Source organism: Falco peregrinus, chromosome 10 (assembly GCF_023634155.1).
Source record: "Falco peregrinus isolate bFalPer1 chromosome 10, bFalPer1.pri, whole genome shotgun sequence".
Taxonomy (NCBI): domain Eukaryota; kingdom Metazoa; phylum Chordata; class Aves; order Falconiformes; family Falconidae; genus Falco; species Falco peregrinus.
This window is the reverse complement of record NC_073730.1, coordinates 29028804-29051800: the sequence shown is the minus strand read 5'-3', so window position 1 is coordinate 29051800 and position 22997 is coordinate 29028804. Positions and strand designations below refer to the sequence as shown.

General features: G+C 40.1%; 1 protein-coding gene across 1 annotated transcript in view; it reads right to left on the bottom strand.

Moving 5' to 3' along the window:
• Nucleotides 1-664, bottom strand: part of DMRTB1 (DMRT like family B with proline rich C-terminal 1) — a 42659-nt gene extending 41995 nt beyond the window's left edge. Inside the window, 1 exon segment of the mRNA XM_005231673.2 lies at nucleotides 600-664. Coding sequence (XP_005231730.2) covers nucleotides 600-664 — 65 coding nt within the window.
• Between the last annotated feature and the right edge of the window lie 22333 nt (nucleotides 665-22997).

Sequence of the window (22997 nt, the reverse complement as noted above, 5' to 3'; positions counted from 1 at the left end):
GGAAAATTATTAATGTTGTTAGTATATGACTTGTTAGCATTTCACATTTATTTTAACTGTTTATTTTATGGTGTGCTTAGATCTTTCTGGGATCCACATCAACTAGGACATTAGTGATTTTTCTTTTTCTTGTCTTTTCCAGAAGAGGATGGAATTGGGAGTGTTTTACAGGCATCAAAGTGGTAGATGAGCAAATCATGCTATGGACATTAGCACTTAATTCTCCCCTTTTAACAAACAAAAACATTTATTTTCCTTGGTTTTGTCTCAAAACTAAGTACAGAATGAAAACAAAAGCAAAAAAAAGAAGGGAACACTGCTGTTATGAGCCTCTGTTACTTTGCTGATGCTAATTTTCAGATTAAGATAAAAGGCGTTTTTTTTGGTAAGAGATCATGCCATTCTGCAGACATAGGTGGACTCTTTCTGAGAGCATCATAGTAATTTTGCCCTTGACCATTTGTATCAAAATAGACATGTGGAAACATCTATGATTGTGCGGCTATGTAATTTTAAAATTATTTTAATGAAGTGATATGTAGTTCATTTAACTATTTTTCAAACATCAACTGTTTCACCAATAAATCTCTGAAACTTACCTATCATTTGAAGTATCAGCCCAAGCAATGTAGAAGGGCTTTAGAGACAGCTTGTGGCTGTCCATGTCTATTGATGATCCTCAGCCTCTTCTGCATTCACTCATGTCACAGGTATTTTTCCAGCAGGTATTGTTTTCCTTTATCTGATGAGCACTGGATTTATGTCCAGGGTATATAGAGTTGACTTGTCTACACAAAGATAGACAGTGCCTTATATTGATAAACTAGTAATTTATTTTCAAGGTTAGTTATTAGGGGCATAGCTAACACTTCTGGTTAGGATATTTTATTAAGATCTGAATCAAAGTTTTAAGATTCAAACAGCTAGGAATGGATAATACTTTGCAGGGCACCTCCAGTGATTACAGCAATTTTCTTAGAATAACATGCTCTTCCATGAAGTGCATCTGTAATTATTTATCTCATTAATTGGATAATCTGCTTTTATCAGCCTGACCATATGAAAATGCATTTCAACATACAGACACAATGCTAATGCTTTGTGTGTGTTTTTATTAATTTTTCAGCCTTTGAAGTATTAGTGTCTTCAGAATGTATCTGTGCAGCAAAGATACTAAATTTTTTGTCACTGTCCTAGGACTAGTATGCATAGCATCATTACAGATGCATCCAACTTCAGTGTACTATACTGCCTTGGTATCTTTCATACTGCCTTTACATGATGAATCTTTCTTTTCCTCAATACTTTTTTAGGATTTTTTTTTCTTATATTATGTTCTGGTTTGATCTTTCCCCTTTGTTAGTCTTTCATTTTGCCCACTAAACTAACTTAATCTTCAAGGACAAAATGAATCTAGATCTTGACACTGGATTTTGCCTTCCTATAGCTGAATGAGGTTTGGAAATTTTACATGAGCAATTACTAGTTCTTTAATTCTTCTTTGAGAACATGCTTAGTTCAGGGGCTTAAGTGAGGCTGACTGGGCTGTATTTACCTGAGTCCTCTTTTTTATCTTTTTTATAGGTGGGTTTTGCCTTTCTCAAATCATTGGGGTCATAGGACTAGTCCAGCTCTTCTCCCAGTGTTTCTGACACAAGAGATCCAGGGAATCAGGTTGGCAAAGACTGGCTATTGATGCCGCACACCAACAGAGGACCCTTATTGGGATGATCTGGGATTACCCTGATTTTATACAATGGGACAAAAGAAGACTACAAAAAAATCTGATTCTTTATTTTAAATTATAAATAACTTGCACCCCTCTGCATGTAAACAAGGGACTAATGAAACTCTTTTGGTGTGCTTTAGCTGAGGATCTGGCAAAAGCTTACATCCCAGAACAGTGTTTTATTCAACCAGCATAGTAAAAAGGAGATCAATGTGTATTGGTGTCTGGTGATAGGGGTGATAAGGCATGGAAGGAGATAGCAGCACCAATGGAAAAGGACATGCACACTACAAAAAATGATAGTAAAAGGCAGTTATGTGTGACCTAATTTCTATTCAGACAAGTACAATACTATGAAGGCAAGTTACCAAATGGAATAGTAATATAGGGAAATCTCTTTGCCAGTTACTGAAGGCAAATTGGAAGGAATGTGCCCAAACAGTGGGGAACGATTTCAAGCAGCTGTTTTCTCATGTAAGAGGTGTTAATGTATTCCAAGGATTTTACAGCTTTCTGTATACATGAAGTAATTTGCTGGAAATAGCAGTACAAGGGAAAGCCATAGCTACATAATACCAATGTGAGGAACTGCTAAAGTTGCTGAAATCACTTTGCCCCAAGGTACAGAGGAAATGAGACTTCAGCATCACAGTGTGATATCATGCTCCTTTAGGAGGTAACTTGTCCTTTATCTAAGGTTTTATCTTTCAGAGGAGACAGACAGTACCATGAAACAGAGACTATGGAAATTTCTAAAATAAATTAGAAGAAATTAAGAATGGGAAGAGCTCTCTAAAGATGTGGTTATCTCTGGCTGTCATGTGGGTTACTGAATGTACTCCCTACAGCCTCAAGGATCTGTGTGAAAGAGGACAGAGTCATATTCAGTTGTGCTAACTTAGGCAGAGGAAGTGATTTCAACTCATAATATATAAATCAATGATTTGTTCTTAATAATCAATAATAAATGAACTATAAAAACTGGAATCTTTACTCAGCTCAATAAACTGTTGGACAACTGTGAAGCAGCAGACTTCTAAGATGTTCTGCTTTATGCAATGTTATATTCTGTAATGTAAGCAACTCTTAAGGCCATCTCAAATAACATGCATAACCTTAGAACCTGTCTATGATTCTCTGTCCGGCTCTACAGAACAAAGTTGTGCAAGCAGAGCTATGACAATGTGGCAGGGTTACAAACTTTATGATTTTTATTGGCATACTCAGGGTAGCAAAATCCCTGGTGTGAACACAGCTGTTCCAGGAATGATTTTTTTCAGCTTGCTTCATGTTGTTTAGAGAGGTTGTGTTAACTTCTTCTAAAAAAATAACCAACCCCATTCCTTCTGCCATGGTATGCTGTGTTTCCAGCAGCTCTGTGTGCACAGTGGCTGCAGTAAAGGTACAGCTTGAGGCCATATGGGTTCAGAAAAAGTGATCCTGTTTTGCACTACCCTTAGTTTTCTGTGTAGCAATGTTTTGTATGTGTTCTCTGCATACTACCTGCCACAAGGTAGAGAGTTCTCTGTGTACTACCTGCTGTGAGCTGTATGTTGGGCAGTATGGAAGGGCATTTTGTAGGACACTGGGAAAACACTAATAATTATTGATTCCATATGTCTTGAGTTATTCAGAGCTTCTACTTAAGGAAGCTTCTTTTAATTCAGGATTTTCTCTGTTTCATGAGAAATAAGGTACATACTTATCCTCTCTTACACAATCAGCATCAGTGGAATGAAAACCTTGTGGTTAATTCCCTCCAGGGCTGGGACAGGTACTGCTAATTCCTCTATTTTCTGACAGCTAACCCTTGCAGTTCTTCATCCCGTAACATAAACCAGCTGATGTTAAGTCATCTGTGAGTGGAAGGAGGACCAGACAGTGGAACAGCAGCCAGCTTTCACTTTAAGCAAGTTAACAATATTTTCTCACTGCATGGGGCTCCACCAGGCCATCCACTACACTGATGCACTAATTTTTTATATTCAACCTGAGAAACAAACAGTCTATCATCTGTAGAAGAACAGTGTTCCCCATTACATACAGGATACGCTAAACTGATGCAAGTGGCCAGCTGGGGGCATTGGCCCCCAGAGACTGGCAAGAGAATATGAGGGAGAAATAATAGTGCAACAGCCATTGCACTTCATGTTATTGTAAAGATTGTAAAGAAATACCTGCCTTAAACTGAGACTCAGTGGTGCAGCAGTGGAATCCAAGGAGTTTCCTTCCAGCATGATTCCTGCTATCATGGTGCATAAATTTTCTGTTTGTCGAAAGAGGGGCTTATAGTGTTGTTGCTAATGACCGAAGAAATGCACAAAAAGTGGTTTTGAAATATTCTACCCTTAAGTAGTTAAATGCCGCTTTCTAATATGGTTAAGTTTGAATAAGTAAAGTGTCCTTCAACAGGCTATTTAGCCATCCAACAGCAAATAAATAATATTTGCAAAGAGTATTAGAACTGTTGCTCATCTCCAAGAACTGCTCCTTAGGGAAGCTCTGAGTTTGTGTACTGGATGCTTGTCTGCTTTGGCACCTTTTTTTCATCTTTCCCTCTTTCTTCATATCTTTATCCCATAAAACTAATCCTACCACAAATCAGTTCCTGTAAGATGTATGCAGATCTGTCCCAAATAACTCAGGAACGGGGATTGGTATAGGAGACAAGAAAGCTGCAAGGGTGAATTGAATGGATGTGACATCTCTATTCTCCACTTCTGCATTATGGCTCTTATTTTCCTTGAGGAATGAGACAAATGGGGCTTGTTTCCAAGCTAGTGAGTATAAAGTTGAAGTAATTGCATCCGCAAATATGTGGTCATGGTTTATATGGTTGAAATAAATGACATTGTGTCTCGGTGTTCAGTGATGTAGAAAACACAGTTGGAGACAGAAACATGTTTATTTTTCTTTTTTCTTTTTTTCTTCTCCCTGATTAACCAACATGTCGCATCCTCCTTTTATCTGAACTCTACCTGATGTTGTGATAAGCAGCTGTGTGCTCATTGGAGTACAATCTGCAACAAAACACCTGTGACATGGACATTTGCAAGAGATTTTAATGGTGCTCCTCCAACATTAAACATGGTCTGATTTGTTATTCACTTTGTGAAATCCTGAGTATACAGCACAAGGAGAAACATAGATTTGTTATGCTTTAGCAAACAAACAGCATTTGTGAAAGAGCCAAAATAATGCTATCCACGTCTTAAATACAGGTTGCTCTATTAAAAAGTATGGGGCTTTCCATCAGTGGAGTTCAAATTAACACTTTAGTAGTTAAATTTTATTAACTTAATATCTAATACATACTTTTGCACGGTTCAATTAAGTTAAATTTCAAAGAAAAATTACCTCACTGTGGTTTGTTACTTTAAAGGAAAGTTATCCTCATTTTCAGAAGTCGTGTTACTATACTTGCTGTTGATTCATGGCTGTGTTTTACAAGTAAAAGCAACATTTTTCTCAAACTGTATTTGGGTTAATCATCAAATTTAATCTTGCTGCCTTATTCATGGGAATGAGCCCTTAGATGCTAGTGTAGTAAGATCAACCTGCCACAGGGCAAGAGCTGCCTGCTGTAATAACAGGCCGGACTGATCGCATCTCTATCCCCTAGTGCAGCTATTTTCAAATCTGCTTGCTTATTTGAACTGGTGCCTAGGGTCTCCACTGCAGATTCAGAGTCTGCTGGTTGCTTTAAAACACAACATGAAAGCACTGCCTGTTCCCAGGAGGGACACACATGGGAGAGAATGTACAAATGGGGGACTTGGATACATACAGAGATGTAGATACATACAGAGATGTAGTGGTATGTCCATGGATCATTTTACCGAATTGCCAAACTGCTCCTGTAGATAGTGGGGAAAAGGTTGGAAGGAGTGGTTTGGAAGGAGGCTCTTGAGGGAGAATTGTGAAATCCATGTCCCTCTGCCAATAGTAGGAGTGCTGGTACGGCCTTCAGTATAACTATTGAACTCAGATAGTGTGGCATTCAGGGAAGACTGGGCTGAGTTGTATTTATTTTTTGGACACAAATTCACTGTTAATTCTTAAACTTTATATGGTACACGCTGTGATTATTTTAATGAGAATTCCCATCAGAATCCAGATTGCTCCATGTACTTAACAAGGGAGATTTCTAATTCTTAGAAAAAGTTGAGGCACAGTTCTAGATTTATCTGCTTAAGAAGGAGCTCTTCAAGAAAATACATATTGGTATCTAATGATGACTGACTCTGCCCTAAGGGTCTGTCCTAACTTCAGGTTATAAACAGAAGGTTTTTTTGAGAATAATAGGAGTAGTGGGTTGACACTGGTTGGATGCCAGATGCCTACCAAAGCTGCTCTATCACTCATCTCAACTGGACAGGGGAGAGAAAATATAATGAAAGGCTTGTAAGTGGAGGTAAGGACAGGGGGAGATCACTCAGCAGTTACTGTCACAGGCAAAACAGACTAAACTCAGGAAAATTAATTTTATTTATTACCAAATCTAGATCAGACTAGGGTAATGTGAAATAAAACAAAATCTTAAAACACCTTCCCCCACCCCTCCCTTCTTCCTGGGCTCAACTTCACTCCCAATTTTCTCTGCGTTCTCCCCCGAGCAGTGCAGGGGACAGGGAATGGGGTTTGCAGTCAGTTCATCATAAATTGTCTCTGCTGCTCCTTCCTCCTCAGGGGGAGAACTCCTCACCACACTCTTCCCCTGCTCCAGCATGGAGTCCCTCCTATGAAAGACAGGTCTCCAGGAACTGCTCCAGTGTGGGTCCCTTCCGTGGGGTGCAGTCCTTCAGGAACAGACTGCTCCAGCACGTGCCCCGCAGGGTCACAAGCCCTGTCAGCAAAACTGCTCTAGCCCAGGCTCTTCTGCCCGTGGGGCCGGGGATCCTGCGAGGAGCCTGCTCCAGTGCAGGCTGCCGGTGGGGTCACAGCCTCTTTGGGCACCCCCCTGCCCTGGTGTGGGGCCCTCTCCAGGCTGTGGGTGGTGGGTGGGGATCTGCTCCACCGCTAACCTCCATGGGCTGAGGGGCACAGCCTGCCTCACCATGGGCTTCACCACAGGCTTCCAGGGAATTTCCAGTGCCTGGAGCACCTCCTCCTCTCCTTCTTCACTGACCTGGGTGTCTGCAGGGCTGTTTCTTTCACATATTCTCACTCTTCTCTGCACTGCTGTTGTTCCGCAGTTCCCCCACACCACACTTTTTAAATATGTTATCCCAGAGGTGCTGCCACTGTTGCTGATGGGCTCAGTCCTGATCAGTGGGTCTGTCTTGGAGCTGGCTGGCATTGGCTCTGTTGGACATGGGGAAGCTTTTCACAGAAACAAGCCCTGTAGTCCCCTGGCTACCAAAACTTTACCACACGAACCCAATACAATAGGAAAGAGCATCTCAGCTTGGGCATACAGTCTACTTCTACACCTATATGGTTGAAAAGGGTGCATTGGCGTACCCTTCCATATTCTGTATGAAGTAAAAGGTCATGATGTGCTGGATAAGAGACAGATGCACAGACAGCAATAGCTGCAGTGAAAACACATTCTTCCTTTTTCCTAGCCTAGTTGCTAAAGACAGCTGGAGAGAGTGCAGCCTGGGTACCCTTAGCACTTCTGCATAATTTTGCACTTAGTAATGATTAAAAATTTGCTCATTTACCAATTTCTAAGAAGTCAGTTCCAGTTCAGCTGTGAATAAGTTATTTTTCCAGCTGCATCTAAATGATTGTTTTCATATTCAGCAGCATGATTAATGATTTCAGAAACAGTAAGAAAAAGTATAGTTTTCATAGGCATATTTATAATCCTTGCGAATCTGGAAAGTTCCTGTAAATAACTTAGTAAATAATATTTATTTGTGTTGGTTTCTTTCCCCTCTTTGTTTACCTGAACACTGTAAAAAAGGCTTCTAGATGAGTGCCATGTGTTTAAATAGCCAGTGTCCCAGTTTATCCTGCTCATATGATGTAGTTCAAAGCAAACCTGCCTTCAGTGCAAATCTGGAGTAATCCCACTATTGTTAATGAAAGTACTCCAGAATTATACGAGTTCAAATGAGAATATAATATCGTTCTGTGATACAAATCCCAAGCATCCAGCTGAACTCAGCCCTTAAAGTCATTACCATACATGTATTACAGAGCTATGGCTACACAAAGTCACCACTACCCAGTCGCTGATTTTAGATGTGTTCATTTTTATTCCCAGCAAACCTGAAATGCCATCGAATGGTAAATAAAATTCTCTCCATCAGAATGTGAAATCTTGAAATATTCAGCTTTGCTATTTTGTGTTCCAACACTTGACGGCAAATTGATTAATTCTTCTTGCAGTTTTATGAACATGTGAAACTAGTGTCATGAATTAAAGCACCAGTTTGGTCCTGCATTCCTGGATTCCTCTTGTAAGTCCTATGTGCTGTGCTTCAGCTTGTATTTTGGCCTGGGCTGGGTAACTACAGCAAGCACATGTGAGGACACTCATATATATATGCTTTGGACTGTTAGATTGGTAGGAAGAGATAGGTATATGATTAACGATGAAAACTACTAAGAGCATTTTATTAAAGAACTGCCATTGTTTATGCTTCATGTTTGCTGAAGTGTCTGTCACTATAAGAAAGTGCGTTCAACATGGTGAACCATCTTGCTGTGGCTTTGTGAAGGACGTTATTAGAACTGTGCTATCTGTCTCAACATTGCTGGCTGACCGCAAACCGACATAGAGGCCCTGTAGAGAACTTGTCTATATCTGGCTTCGGCGGGCCACGGACATTTACCCAAACACCGCTGCATCTGCTTGACCACGAAAACCACACATCTCCTTTTTGTACCCTCACTCCAGCAAGTACACCCAGACCCCAGAGGATGAAAAGTTCTCTGATAAGATGGTATGGGTGCTTGCACCACTGCCAAGTGAGGGGTGAGGCTATGCAAAACAGCTCTTGGAAGGAGCAGAGACTTTTGGGTGAACAACTCTCGAACATCTATAAAAGAACCGTGACAACCAGCACCGAGTGGAATTCCCCACCTGACGTGAAGTCGATCCGGGCTGACGGGACCCCCAGCTCTGTGCGGTGGTAGCTATTGCACCTTTCTTTACTTTATTTTTCCTCTCCTTCTCTCCGTTTCCTGCCTCTATGCAAGTACCGTTAAACTTCTTTTCTTTATGGCATTTGACCTCGTTTGGGTCTTAATCTCACTCTGGGAATCACAAAGAATCTCCCCAGACCCGACCATTCCGGACCTGGACAGGCTTCATTTGCTGAAGCCAATTTGGACAGGTATAAACAGATGTAAGTTCAGATCCAGTGATCCATTGACCCACTGATCCATTGGCAACTCCACTGAATTTAGTCCATGAAAGGACAGAACCCCGTATGGCTCCCTGTAGAACATGGTTTCTTCCTTATGTATCAGAAGCTGATTTCAGAGTGTTTCAACAGGTTTTTACCAGAGCTGATAGCTTCTGTCATGTCTTGTACATTGACTTTTTCTAGCTGTGGAGGACTTCGAGCATGAGTTTCATTTCCAGGACTAGTTTATGCTTGGTTTTTCTGAAAATCTGAGTTCTTAGCACTGTATTCACTGTTGGTGGCATTTTGGAGATAGTGCAGTACTTAACTTTTACCTTACCAGGCAGTCATTATAAAAAAAAGTTGCTTTACTTGGTTGTGTCTTAATGAATGCTTATTAGCAAGTGCACTAACGTAGTAAGTTTTTTGGCAAGCTGCAGGCTGAGGCTTACTTCTCAGGCACCATTCCTTTATTTGAAAGTTCTCCTCTGCTGTAGACTGAGTTCCTCTGTGGCATAAGTGCTTCCTTGAGCACCCTAGGTAAAGGAGATGTGGCTGACAATTTGTCTTCAAAATGCCCTGTTTTCTTTAGGAAGGCTTATTATTAATAGATCCCTTTATCAGATAGTGAATCTTTTTATTGTTGATTTCCAGTCTGTAAAGATCGCTCATACTTCACCATAGCAATAGTCATCATTACCTTGTAAAGATGTTTTGTTTGCTTCTGTCATGAGCTCATTGTCATTGCACACATTAATCTGAATAAACTGCATGTTGTTTATCTCCATAATTTCTGCAAGCTGATGATGAGCTTTTTCAGTCTCAGAAATATCGAGATGAATGGGTTTCCTTGGAAAACCAATGCCAGGGCAGGGAGCAACAATGACAAATTAAAAGAATAAAGCGCTGAGGAAAAGAAAGGTGACACTTGAAAACTGGGTGTAAAATTGAATCTCCTGGATTTAAAAATAAGATTAAATTCTTTTTGGCTAAACTGTTGGTAGATTGCCTTTGAATTCTCTAAAGACAGTGGGAATTTTGCCTGCCTTCCATGGGAGCAGGATCTTGTGTGAAAATGGTTACATATTTCTTACCGGGTAATTTCTGAGCAGATACAGAGTCCTTTGGAGTTGGTTGAGCCCATTGATTAAGCTAAATACAATACGACCCTGCAGACCACTCAGTTGATCAGATACATGTGACAGCCTACGTGGTGGATTAGAGCCCAAGGCTCTCACCCAGATCTATGTTCATCATGTGAGGAAAACCAATGCGACCGATCTGCTGAACCTTCTTCCTTTCCGTGTAGTTTTAACAAGGCTGTTTCTTTGAAACCTGCAGCTAGGAGAGGTTATACATTTCAATCAGGAGGGCATGAATGCTTTATGCACTGCTGTAGCTATGTTCAGTGTGCATTTGGAGAGAAATTACAAATGAATAAATTATGATGTCAGACTGCACAAATTATTTCAGTGGGTTGCTTTAAGAGGAATGGCTTTATTTTTATTGTTACACTGACAGTTCAAAGTGTTTAATGCTGATGAGCAGCTGTGAAGAGACACCAGCACCCACATGCTCTTCTGAATCTCGTTTCACTGAAGCACCTCTGAATAAATCGAAGCCCCTCATAGTTGCTATGGGAGAGTCGCTGTGTCTTGCTTCTTACCTTGTAAAGTACAGTACAGGAAACAGTGGAAGTGCAGTACAGAAATCTGTAAATATGCAGAGATCCACCTCTAGCAGCAGAGAGGGAGAAAATCTTCCCCAGGTTTGTTTTCAAGAATTAAATTGAGTGAAAATCTTGCTATAGCTGAAAATCTTTGGATTCAGATAAGCTTTTCCAATATATTTCTTATCTCCCTTGGCTGCTGATAATGACTGACCTTTTCACCTGCAGAACTGCTCAAGAGCACATTAGAATGTCAAGAGCGAAATGAAAGCAGGTGGCACATATTCATGAATGCAAGCGGTAGCTTATGTCCCAGTTTCCAATGAGCAGTTTCATTTGATGTGACAGAAAGCATGCAAATTGGGATATTGGCCTGAACAAAAAAAGTTTTTTGTGCATATCAAGTTACAAAAGAAAGCATCAGTGTCTACATATATTAAACTAATCTGTTATTAAGGTAGCAGTACTTGGAGGAACAGCTCTTCTTGCATTCAGTGGTTTAAAAACTGAATTGGGATTACACAGCAACTTACAGAGAGGGTTTTCATACCAAAGAAATATGTAATTCATGAGGGTGACTGTCCACAAGTGCTATCAGTGGAAAGCCCACAATCATAAGTCCCAAACCACAGGTTAGATTACAACAGTGTCTGGTCACGTGCCTAATGCTAATTAAGTACTAAGCATTCTGAGATTTCTGACCTAAAACCTTAATTGGTGTTAAAATAAACAACAACACACCCCCACCCCCCAAACAGAGGTCAGGCAAATTCACAAGGTTGTGTTTTGTTGGGTTTTTTTTCTTCCTAGAAGTTCATTTAGATTTAAATGGAAAATGCCACTGTTGACATATTTATAGTTTTCTCTCTGGGTTGTGAGGTCTCTGACTTTATGACAAAGCAGAGGAGTGAAAGCTCTGCAGAACAGTTGTGCAAAATATTGGCAGTAAGGAAATACCAAGGAACAGAAATTTAGGCAAATTTGGTAGCCCCCCTTCCTTTTTGCCTCCTTTCTTGCTCTATTTGCTGGGTCTCTTCCCTTTTTTCTTGAGGCATATTTTCATTTTGTATGTTGTTGCTCATGTTACAAAGCTCCATGTTGCGTGTCAGATATAGGTAGCTCTTAAAGGGTGAACCCAATGATTTGGAGAAAGGAGGATTTTCCTTACCTGTGCAGCAGCTGCTTTCTTTTCCATTGGCACTGATCAAAAACACATGATTGGATCATGGTAGTATGTTCGATCTTCTGTGTATAGGTCAGCTGCTAGCATGTGTAGTTGGTGTTTTTGTTGTGGTTCTCCTCCTTAATGCTGACACTGTTACCAGTACTTTGCTGAGAAGTTAATCTCTGTCCTGTTTTTTGCATTTTAAATTTTCCACTAAACAAATTCTGTTTATCAGTAGAATATCCCTGTGATTCTGGAGCAGGACTTGCAACAACTGTTTCCACATCTTGAACTGTCCAGTGATTCACTCCCCCAAATAAAGTCTGCCAACTCCATATTCAGACATACTCAGTTATACATACGTTGCTGTGTCTACCTCCAGACATCTGATATCTGCCGATATCCCAAAGTGACCCTCTGAGACAGTGGTCTTGTTGAGGAGGAAGAGGAAAAAAAGATGTTCTTCTACTGGCTATTTTCAAGATGATATAGTGGAAAATTTAAGGTTTTTAAATTTTATTTTCAGTGTTTAAAAGTGGAATGAGCTGCAGACAGAATAGAACTTCACCTTTTGATAGCTTGTTCTGCAGATGTGTATCTTGGAAAAGGCTAATTTTATATTGTAATGCTGGACTGTGTTCAAGATGGAGAGAATAAACTGAGTTGGCAGAAGATATGAGCTATAGTTTGTATCTATAACTGACTTATTGGCCTGAAATGAAAGGCAGAAGGCCTGGCATGTGTATACTACCAACCCAAGCCTCCAGCATTTTGGGGACACCTACTGCCCTGCAACAACTATTAAAGTTACATGTGCCATGCAGGTGGGGTGTGCTGAACTGCCCCTTTGTTAGATATCTGCAGCAGATAAAAAGGTTTCCACCTCAAAAAGGCAGGCTGTAGTCATGGCACCTGGAACAGTTCAGAAAGGAAAAATGTTGGAAATGTTTTCTTTTCCCATTCCTTTTTCACTTAAACTAGTGTTCATGAGGGCTTGATCCATGCCCACTGTCTTTCTCTCATTCCTGGCAGCTTGAAGCTCTTCATTTTTCTGAAATATTTGGCCATCTTCTTGCATCTCATATTTTCCCTCCCTTTCTTATTCCTTTAATAGTTTGTTTGCAATTTTGATAACCAAATTGTTTTACAGCTTTCTTCACTTAGCTTCTCACTCACAATGTTCAAAAGGCAAGTAAAAATTTTGCAAGATGTCTGGTGACCCATAGTCCATCCTGGACTGCAAGACTTGCACTGTCTTTGTGTTTTTCTCTCTTGAGCTCATTTACACTTTAAAACGGTTTCTTGCTGTCAGCTTCCCTATTTATCTCCTCTATTTCTCCTCGTTGCTTCTGCCAGCATTCTTGCCTGCCACCTATCGTAAGTTTGGAGATGTCATCGCTTTTCCCTAAGCCATCTTTGCACTGAGCACACATATTTAAATATGGATGAGCCTGGATAGATTCCACTTTGTCTTTTGCCTGGCACTGTTATAAGCTTGTCATAAACACTTCCTAAAGGATTGCCACATTGAAATATTTAAGAAGCTGTTTAATCTAGTCACACTGATTAAAATTATTTAGTTCTTTAACGCACCTTCTTTGTCTGGTTATATTTGTTATATTTACTGTGCTAGTTTGCAAATTTGCTGAGAAAAAAGACCAACAAATAATGATACTAATCTTAACAACTTGCATGCTTTTGTCATGAAAGGCTCATCTTTTGCCACTTTCTGCAAAGGAGGAGTTGGCAGGAAAGAAATACACAAAAGAAATATAAATATAAAATATTTATAAAATGTAAAAGAAATACAGTGGCGGGGGTGTTCAACAATTGCTTGGGCAGAAAAAAAGCTATAATTGAAAAGACATTCAAATAATTTGATTCCAGAACTTCAAGCCTAAATTATAGTATCAGTGGCAGTTATGCCACTTCTGTTATTTGGGAAAATTTTTTACTGCCTTTCAATGTCTGGCAAAATCAACAGTCACCTGAGAAGTGTCAAATTATTCATGACTTCTGTTCTGAATGCAGTAAGCTCCTGCTTTATGTGTCATTAGTTCAAAGCCAGTAAGGACAACCAGGTTTTGCTTGTTCTTTATCTTTTATTCCCCTGGATAGCTTGCCATATCTAATTAATATTTTGTTATCCATCACTATATAAGTTCTCAATGCCGTCTTCCATATGAAATGTTTTAATCTATTTTGCTCTTTGTACCATGTGTTATATAATGGGGTCTAGCCAGTAGACAATAGAAGCAGCTGCCTCCGCTTCTAAAATGTGTGGCAAACATGTCCTGTTCCTTGCTGTGCTGCTTTGAAGCTCAAATCTCATGGTAAGGCTCAAAAGTCAGAAGCCTGAAATAAAAATTAGTCTAGAGAGACAAAAATATTCTATTATCACCAGCAAGTAGCAAGAGTCCATGTTACCTTGTCCATTGTTCTGTGAGTCAAATGAATGACATATGTGGTGCTGGTGGTGAAGAAATAAATAGTAGAAAATAATAATAAGTTTAAAGTATCTTCATGGTACATATTTGTAAAAAGACAGCTCTAGGTTTGTGGAAGACTTTATGAATTTGGAGATAATCATCAGTTGTGTTTTAACCCCAGCCAGCAACTAAGGCTCACACAGCTGCTCGCTCACTCCCCCTCAACAGGGTAGAGGAGATAATCAGAAGAGTAAAAGTAAGAAAATGCATGAGTTGAGCTAAAGACAGTTTGATAAGTAAAGCAAAAGCCACGTGCAAGCAAAGCAACACAAGGAATTCATTCACCACTTCACATCGGCAGGCAGGTGTTCAGCCATTCCCAGGAAACCAGGGCTCCATTACACTTAACGGTTGCTTGGGAAGACAAATGCCATCACTGCAAATGTCCCCTCCTTCCTTCTTCTTCCCCCAGCTTTATATGCTGAGCGTGATATCATGTGGTATGGAATATCCCTTTGGTCAGTTGGGGTCAGCTGTCCTGGCTGTCTCCCCTCCCAGCTTCTTGTGCACCCCCAGCCTCCTCGCTGCTGGGGTGGTGTGAGAGGCAGAAAAGGCCTTGGTTCTGTGTAAGCCCTGCTCAGCAATATCAAAAACATCTCTGTATTATCAACCGTATTTTCAGTGCAAATCCAAAATATAGCCCCATACCAGACTGTGAAGAAAATTAACTATATCCCAGCCAAAACCAGCACACCATTGAGGCTTTTTGAGCCTTGGAGAATTGGTCCAGGAGTCTCTCAAAGAGGAAAATGCTGAGCAAAATTTTAATACTGTTTTTTCCTGACTTTTTTTTCAGAGGTTTATCTGCTTGCTGCATATTGGAACTTCTTTTTCTGGTATAATGTGACCAGGTGAGATACAAAACATTACCATGAATTATGGGAAGAAGAAAAGAGCCAACCTTGATCAAGGCTATTGAAAGGTGCCACTACTCATTTTTTCCCACTTATGGTTAGATTTGGCATCTTCCTGCTTATTCAATAATGTTTCAAAAATCTCTCCAAACGTCTTCCAGATGCCTTGTGAAATTAAGCTGGGTGCATGAAATACAAGTCTGCAAAAGTCATATGATTTAGCAAAGCACTGAGTGACCACCCTTTAAAATTTTTAAGGTGTCATAAATTAGTCTTTTTTTTTTTTTTTTGCGTCTAACAATTGATATAAGTATTCCAAACTTATTGCTAATTTCTGCAAAATCTTGCCTGACATTACTTTGACCTAATTAATTTCTACTTCTTTAACTCTGTTACACCATTTACATGAATATTCCTCATCTACTTCACAGATTTTAACAATACTGAGCTTGTTACTCTGGTATTTATCTCAGTACTTCCATGAAACTGACATTTTTGAAGCCAAATCCTCTGTTTGAGAGAATGGGAAGGCAGAATGATTTGGAAAAACTTACAGAGTACTTCTGCATTGTTGGGAAGTCTCAATATGCTGTAAAGCATCTCAGAAGCATCTGTGTGCCAGCGCTCTCTACCTCTGTCATTGGATGGGTACACAGACAAGCTCTACTGGCCTCTAAGAATAAGATAATTTATCTTTTTATTTGTGTTGCGTACTTTGTGTGTTCTCTCTTAGCACTTTACAGGTGGAGATACAGAAATTTAACTGACAGTGAATTGTCCTTTCCCCATCTCTTATGTGGGTTACCACAAGATGCTTGTGATTTAGCAGGAACCAGAATATGGATATTCCACAGCAAGCTCTGTGCTTTTTTCTTTATCCTCTCTTGGGAATCCAACAGCAGAGGATAAGCCACAATGGCATTTAGGCAGATCTTGCCTTTAGGGAGCACTTTGTTTAGGAGGCCACAGCGCAGATGTGCACCTGCAGCTGGTTTTCCTGAGACTTACCTCCATGCATCCAACTCCCTGACTCCCGAGTCCCATGAAAATGCCAGCATGCATAGGATGGCCTCCCTCCTGTCCCCTTTCAAAGGTGAGTCCTGTGCTGTGGAGCTCTGTGGGAACTGCTCAGCAGGCAGAGAGGGCAGAGGTAGCCTTCCCTGCCTGCCTCTTGCCTACCGGGCATTTGTGCACCTGCTCCTGTGGCTGGCTGCAGAAGTGCTCTGGCCCCACTGTAGCAGCATTTGGCACTGAGCCAAGGGAAGTGTGGTAAACCAAACCTTAACTTAATCTGTGCAATACTACATGTGCTGTGGGCATGATCTAACCAAACCTGTGTGCAACTCAGCAATAATTTCCAGCTCCCTCCTCCTTCATTTCAATGGAAGGAATTTTTTGTATTTTAGTTTTTCTTGGGAGAAGACTCCTTCAGAACTGAAATCTTGGGACATACTGTTTTGCAATCAATACAAATGGGCTTATCAGTAGCCTTGGGCTTGAGAGGCATACAGACTGTGGCAGTACCTATCTATTGACTCTTATACATTAGCTGACTAAAGTACATTCAAAGAAAATAGCAGCAGTTTGACCTCTAAGTAATGCTGCACTCCCATATATCCTGTGAACTAGGCTTCTTCATTCCTGTTGCTCAGAGAATGTGGATGCTGGAGCATGCAAAAGCAGGGAGATGAGAATTTCACCCTGCAGGTTCAGCCATCACCATTTTTCCTTGTCTCTCCAGCCCCATCTCAGCCTGATGTACATCTATGTAACTGATAAACAGAGCTGGAAATTGGTCAAAATAACTGGGTTGTTATAGTAGGAGAGCCTTTCCCTTTCTAGTTGAGGTGTAAGAACTGGAACCCTTGCTTGCCTGAAGAGCTTTTATTTCAGGAAAGCCACAGTGGCAATAAATTCCAGTCTGGGCTTCAGTCTAAAGGAGGCTAGAATGCCAAATCTCCTGCAAAAGGTGGCCACTGGCCAGCTGATCTGATGACCCCAGACTGCTTCTGGTTAAGCAACAGAAGCCAAAACCCATCAGGAATGGTTTTGTTTGTTTGTTCTTTGAGGTTCAGATAATGGTTTCCTGTGGTTCTTTGGGCCTGAATTCTATTTGAAGCTATTTATTTTTTAGGAATTTGTGTAGCAGTGACCTGTATTATTATTGTATCACAAAAGGTATCAATTGACAATAGGGCTATAATGTGGGTCCTACCATATTTACTGATAGTTGGTGGGTAGGGTAAGCATCAATGAGACTTTAAAGCAATCTTTAGTTTTCAAAAGGCTTGGGTGTCCAGGGGATTGAAGACATTTAAACTTTTAATCAAGATAGAAGGGGGTAGCAGAACCGTTTAACCAAACTGGATAATAACATAAAGGTGAATTGAGCAGGGTAAACATGTCAGGCTGTTGCACTGGATGAAATAGTGGCGTTAAACTCTTTCAGTTCTTATACTGAAGAATACAACTTACCTCTTGGTTCTGTATGTTAGAAGCTGGGGTCCTGCTAGTGCCTGCTATGTTAATTTTCTGGAATGAATACAGGAGTCTTTTTATGAGCATAAAGTATTTTGAAACCTTTCCTTGCTTGGGGTAGAAGGGCATTTGTTTATGCTTATGAAGCCAGATTTTACCATGTGCTCTACATAAGAAGTCCCACTGAAATCAATTAAAGAATATATGTCATAAGTGACCATTCAGTATGAGTAAGGATGGCAAAATCTGCTCTTTTGGATAAACCACAGGGGGAGGAAAGTCTGTCTTAATACTTTGTTTTTATAAATCCTGAAGAAAACACAAGACAGATTGGTACAAACATGTTACAGAAATTGAGGTGAGCAGGATTTCTTCTAAATATTCTAATAACTGGGTTGCACCCTACAAGATTGATCTGGCAATGAAACCAGAAATAAACTCATTAGCAGCATTTTCTGTGAGAGACATATCCTCCTGTATTAGCCCAAAGCACTGGGAACCAAAGAAAAGAGAGACAGATGAAAGAATGGAAAATAAAGGCCTTTAAAGGAAAAGACAGAAGAAAAAAAAACCCCCACATTTCTGCTTCTGAAGAGATTCCAAATGGATGATTGACATAAAGGATCCTATTGTCTCCCACCTTCTGTTAGGGCTGTCTTATGGCTTGAACTGAGGAAATCTTTATTTTCTAGACTGGCGTAAATGCAAAAGCATCTTGAATTCCCTGGCCCAATGCCCTATTGAAACATCAATTCATATGCTGTTTCAGAATGGGCCTGGCTAACAAGTGCTTCTGTTTGAGTCCTGAAAAGCTTTCAAGGATATGCAGTGGCTGTTGCCTGGCAAACAGAGAGAAGCTGTCTGTTGAAATCCATAGCTGGTGTACATCTGAAGAGCTGGACAACTGAACATCATACCTGCTCTACTTAATATGTATGAAGAAATCAGCAGGTTGGTGTGGAAGGATGTAGTACTAAGACAGAATTAATGTTGTGTACCTAATTATCATTAGTAACAAAAGACTGACAAAGGGATGTGTTCACTTATCAGGTAACAGCTAAAGCCAGAAAAACTTAAGTAATTTTTTTCTGATTTAAATTTCTTAAAAATGACTGCTGTGATTATTGCACATTTGAATGACAAACAGAAGTACATAGTTGTAATTAAAATAAAACTAGAGAATGCACAATGCCACGCTAGGAAGAGACACAAAGAAGAAAAAGAAGAAGAAGAAAAAAAAGAAGAGAAAGAAGACGAGGAAGAAGAAGAAGAAGAAGAGAAAGAGGAGTGTAGTCATGGTCCAGAAGACAAACATGAAGGGAGTTGTGTCATCTCTAGGGCACATGCAGCCCTCATCTGACTCATGGTGGTGATGGGCAATTGCAGCTGTGGTTGATGATGGTGGGCACTGACCAGTGCTAATGTGAGACAAACACCTAAAGCCCCAAGAAATCCCGGCAACCTCAGCCTTTATGTAAGGTGAGACAGCAGAGGTGAGTGTGACATCCAGTGTGTACCATGATGAGGTTACCAGTTATGGCTGGGTAAGGAACAGGATGTGGAAATGTGGAATGAACTGCTTTGCTCTGCTGGGCTTCTGTACCCTGGCAGGAGTACCGGTACTTGGGTCATGTTTTATACACACAGAACGATGTACCAAGATGTAAAGATACTATTTTGTTAAAATTGTAGGTGGCTACATGTAATGAACTGCTACTAGTGCTCTGTTCTAATGACAGTGCCTTTCATGTTCAAAGGATCTTTCTTCCAAGAATTTTGAAGTATTTCAAATTAACCAAGGGCAACCTGAAATTTGTGCAGTTTTGTGTGATGCTACTATGCAGCCTTCTATGCTTCCCATGTTGAAGCCACCTCTGGTTGCTCACTGATGATTCCCTCAGATTTTATTGATTGGGCCATGGCAGAGAACAATTCTTTAGGTACTTTCCTGTATGGGCCACTTGAAAACTTGAGGCTGCTCTTGGCCCCTACAGCCATGCTGGCAAATGACCAGACCAAGGAAACTAGTAGTTCTGAATTGAAACAAGTTCTCCCCCTTACTCAGCAAAGTGGTGGGGAAGAGAGGGGGGAGGAGGAGGGATACATTTCCAATTTACTGGACTTACAGATGTAGTCATTTGTAGTTTGTCAGCTTTTCTGAGATGTCTCTCTATAAATTCATAGAAAATAGACTGCAGCAATCTTTTGCATGATTGATAATGTTGTATACTTCATCTAGTTTTAAACTCTACAACCTTATGTTCTGAGCAGTGTTTCCATATCACTTTTCAGAGGAAAGATACAAATTATCTTGAAGTGTCCTTTTTGTGCTTTATTAGCATTATTAATATATTTTGTTTCCAGTTCAGTCCCATTGAAGTCATATCTTCAAACACATTCACTGCTGAATATCTCATCAGAGAGCGCTATATATTTATAATCCCTGTTAAGAGCTTGCCAGTCATACAGTCTCATGCTTTTCTTCCTTCAGAACAATTTCATTTTTCAGTGTATCAATAGCTCTGACAGTAGAAGCCATGGGTGCTCTATTCTGGACTGTTTGCTTTTACATTCTTGCTCCTTAATGTGTTATACGGTAGTTTCATCTTTCTATCTCCTCCATTCCTTTGCTTATGGAATCACTGTAAATTTATTTTCTATAACCTCCTGTTTTGTACAAGTCTGGGAAAAACATGAGCAATAAAATCCCCATTCTCTCCTCTTCAGGGGAACATGCAGGCAAACTGTAGTGATTATTAGTACAGAGGACAAAAAGAGATTTTAAATCTAAGTAGCTGAATTAAAAGAATGGATACTTTATTATTCCATTAGGTAATTTGTGTGATAGTCACGTTGCTTTATCATCCCACTCCTTTATCACTTCTATTAATAATCATGTTTATTTTCTATTAAATTGTTCCTGGAACTTACATCCCTGGAGCCATAAATTGTGCTGAAATATGTTGAGACTGTGTACTTGTTTATGCAATTTTGCTAAAGCCAAATTGGCTAACAATGGCTGAAAGTGATGCTCAGGATTTAATTCCATTGAATACTCTATCAAAAACATAAAATAATGGATAGTAATTAAATGGTGCAAGCAACTGATTAATGCTTTGTGAATCTGCATATGTAGTCTGCCCTATTGCTGCTGTTTTCAAACAAAGGGCTATGACAGTCACTCTATGCTTCATTGACTTGTGTGAAAAAAATAAAACTTGTACAGCAAGGCCACTTGCATGGTCATTTCACTGCTGACATCTTGATACAAAACCCTTAGGGGTCTAACAGAGATCAGTTTATCAGTACAGTAATTAAGTGCCAGGGAAATCATAAAGCATTAATGTTGTAATGCGTTCGGATTTTGGTCATTATTATGTTAGGAAAATGTTATTAATAATACTTTATGTCTGTTTATAGGAATTCTTACAAGCAATTTGAGATACTAAATGGCAGGTGGGTTGGTCATGCTCTCTTTAGTCAACGAGCTTCTGGATGAAAAGGCAGGGACTCTTAATTTTTCTATTACTGCAGACCTCTGGTACAGCATGGGACGCGTTACCTGAGTCAGTGCAGTGGCACTGACACCGCCTTACATCACAAGTCTCTTCATGCACACTGAGCATTCCTACCTGTCCAAAACACTGTTAAGAACTTCAACTTTAATCCTTCAAATATAACTGTTAAAGACAACCATAGCTGAATAGTACTGTCTTGTGATTCATGCATAGCTAAATTGTGCTGTAGGAAAGGTGAGTCATCCAAGTTTTCATAAATGAGGTCCTCCTCCATTCCCATAGTTGTTCTAGTTCCCTCTAAAGCACTATGACAATGAGCTGAGCCTAATGCCAGACATCTTAGCTGCAAGTGTGAGGGGCAGCTGTGTACTTGCATCCCCTCAGGAGATGCTATAGCTGGTATTGCTACGTATGGCTTTAGTTAACATCTGATGCCAGCTGGCACCTAGGGAAATGGTGATCAGTATCTGTTTCTTCAATTCTTCAGGAAAATAGCACTTTATTTTACGTGCAGTGCCTCTTTTCGCAATATTTCAGAGTGATGGTGATTTCCCCTTAAAAGGCACTGGAATATGTTGCTAATTTTGTGGAGTATACCTTCGGGAGATTAACAGTGTCATATAATTTTACTAACGAAACTATAAGGCACACCAAAGGCATTTCCAGCTCTTCCTACGGCACAATGTAGCTATGCATTAATAACATTAGGAAATGCCAGAACAATGGTATTGACATACTAAACTTTACCTGGACTCTCGATACCCAACCAGGCTTTGTGTTTTAAAGCAACAAATGCATATGGTACTCAGAGGCTTGAAGTTACATGCCCAGGTACCCAGGAGCTAGTCATATCATCAAAGATGCTTTTTAGCACAAATTCTACTTAATCTGCTTTTGGGATTTAGGGGGGTGGTTCCTTCCTTCCTTCCTTCCTTCCTTCCTTCCTCCCTTTCCTCCCTTTCCTCCCTTTCCTCCCTTTCCTCCCTTTCCTCCCTTTCCTTTCTCTCTCTCCCCCCCTTTATCCCCTCCCTTTTATGCTCGCCCTCCTTTTATTTTTTTTTACTAGAGTGCTTATTGTTTAAGGACAGAAGCAGACTGTTCTTCCTGGTCCCCAGTGACAGGAAAAGAGACAATGAGCACAAACTGAACTGCAGGAAATTCCACATTAATGTCAGAACCTTTTTTATTATGAATTGGTTGAACACGGGAACAGGTTACCCAGAGAGGCTATGATTTCTCCATCCTTTGAGATTGGAGTCTGACTGGACACAGCCCAGGGCAACCTGCTTTAGCTGTCTCTGCCCTGAGCAGGGGGTTGGAGGTGGGGATCTCCAGAGGTTCCTTCCCACCTCAACTATTCTGTGATTCCTCAGAGAAGAAAAATTTGGTACAGATTATGTAATGTTATGGAAATATTAAATATAACTATGTGAATACAGGACAGAAGATAGACTGTCTAAAAGATATAGCAGAGAGAATTTACACACTTATTATCACAGCTGATGTATATTAGCTCCCAGAGAGAATGTAGAGCTTACTATTACCTCTGAGAGGAAGGCCAGGATGTCAGCTAATACTCAAGTCAGTGCTTAATTAACCAAGGAAAAAATATCAATAGAGGTGCATCTGAATGTCACAGATAATATGGAAATACTGTTTCTAATTTAATGCAGTAAAGTCTCTAGACATGCCCACCCCATATAAATGAGATCTAGGCCATTATTAAATAGAAAGGATGATAAAGCAGGGAAAGAAAGGCTAATCTGAAACAGCTTGCTGTAACTTTATCAGAGA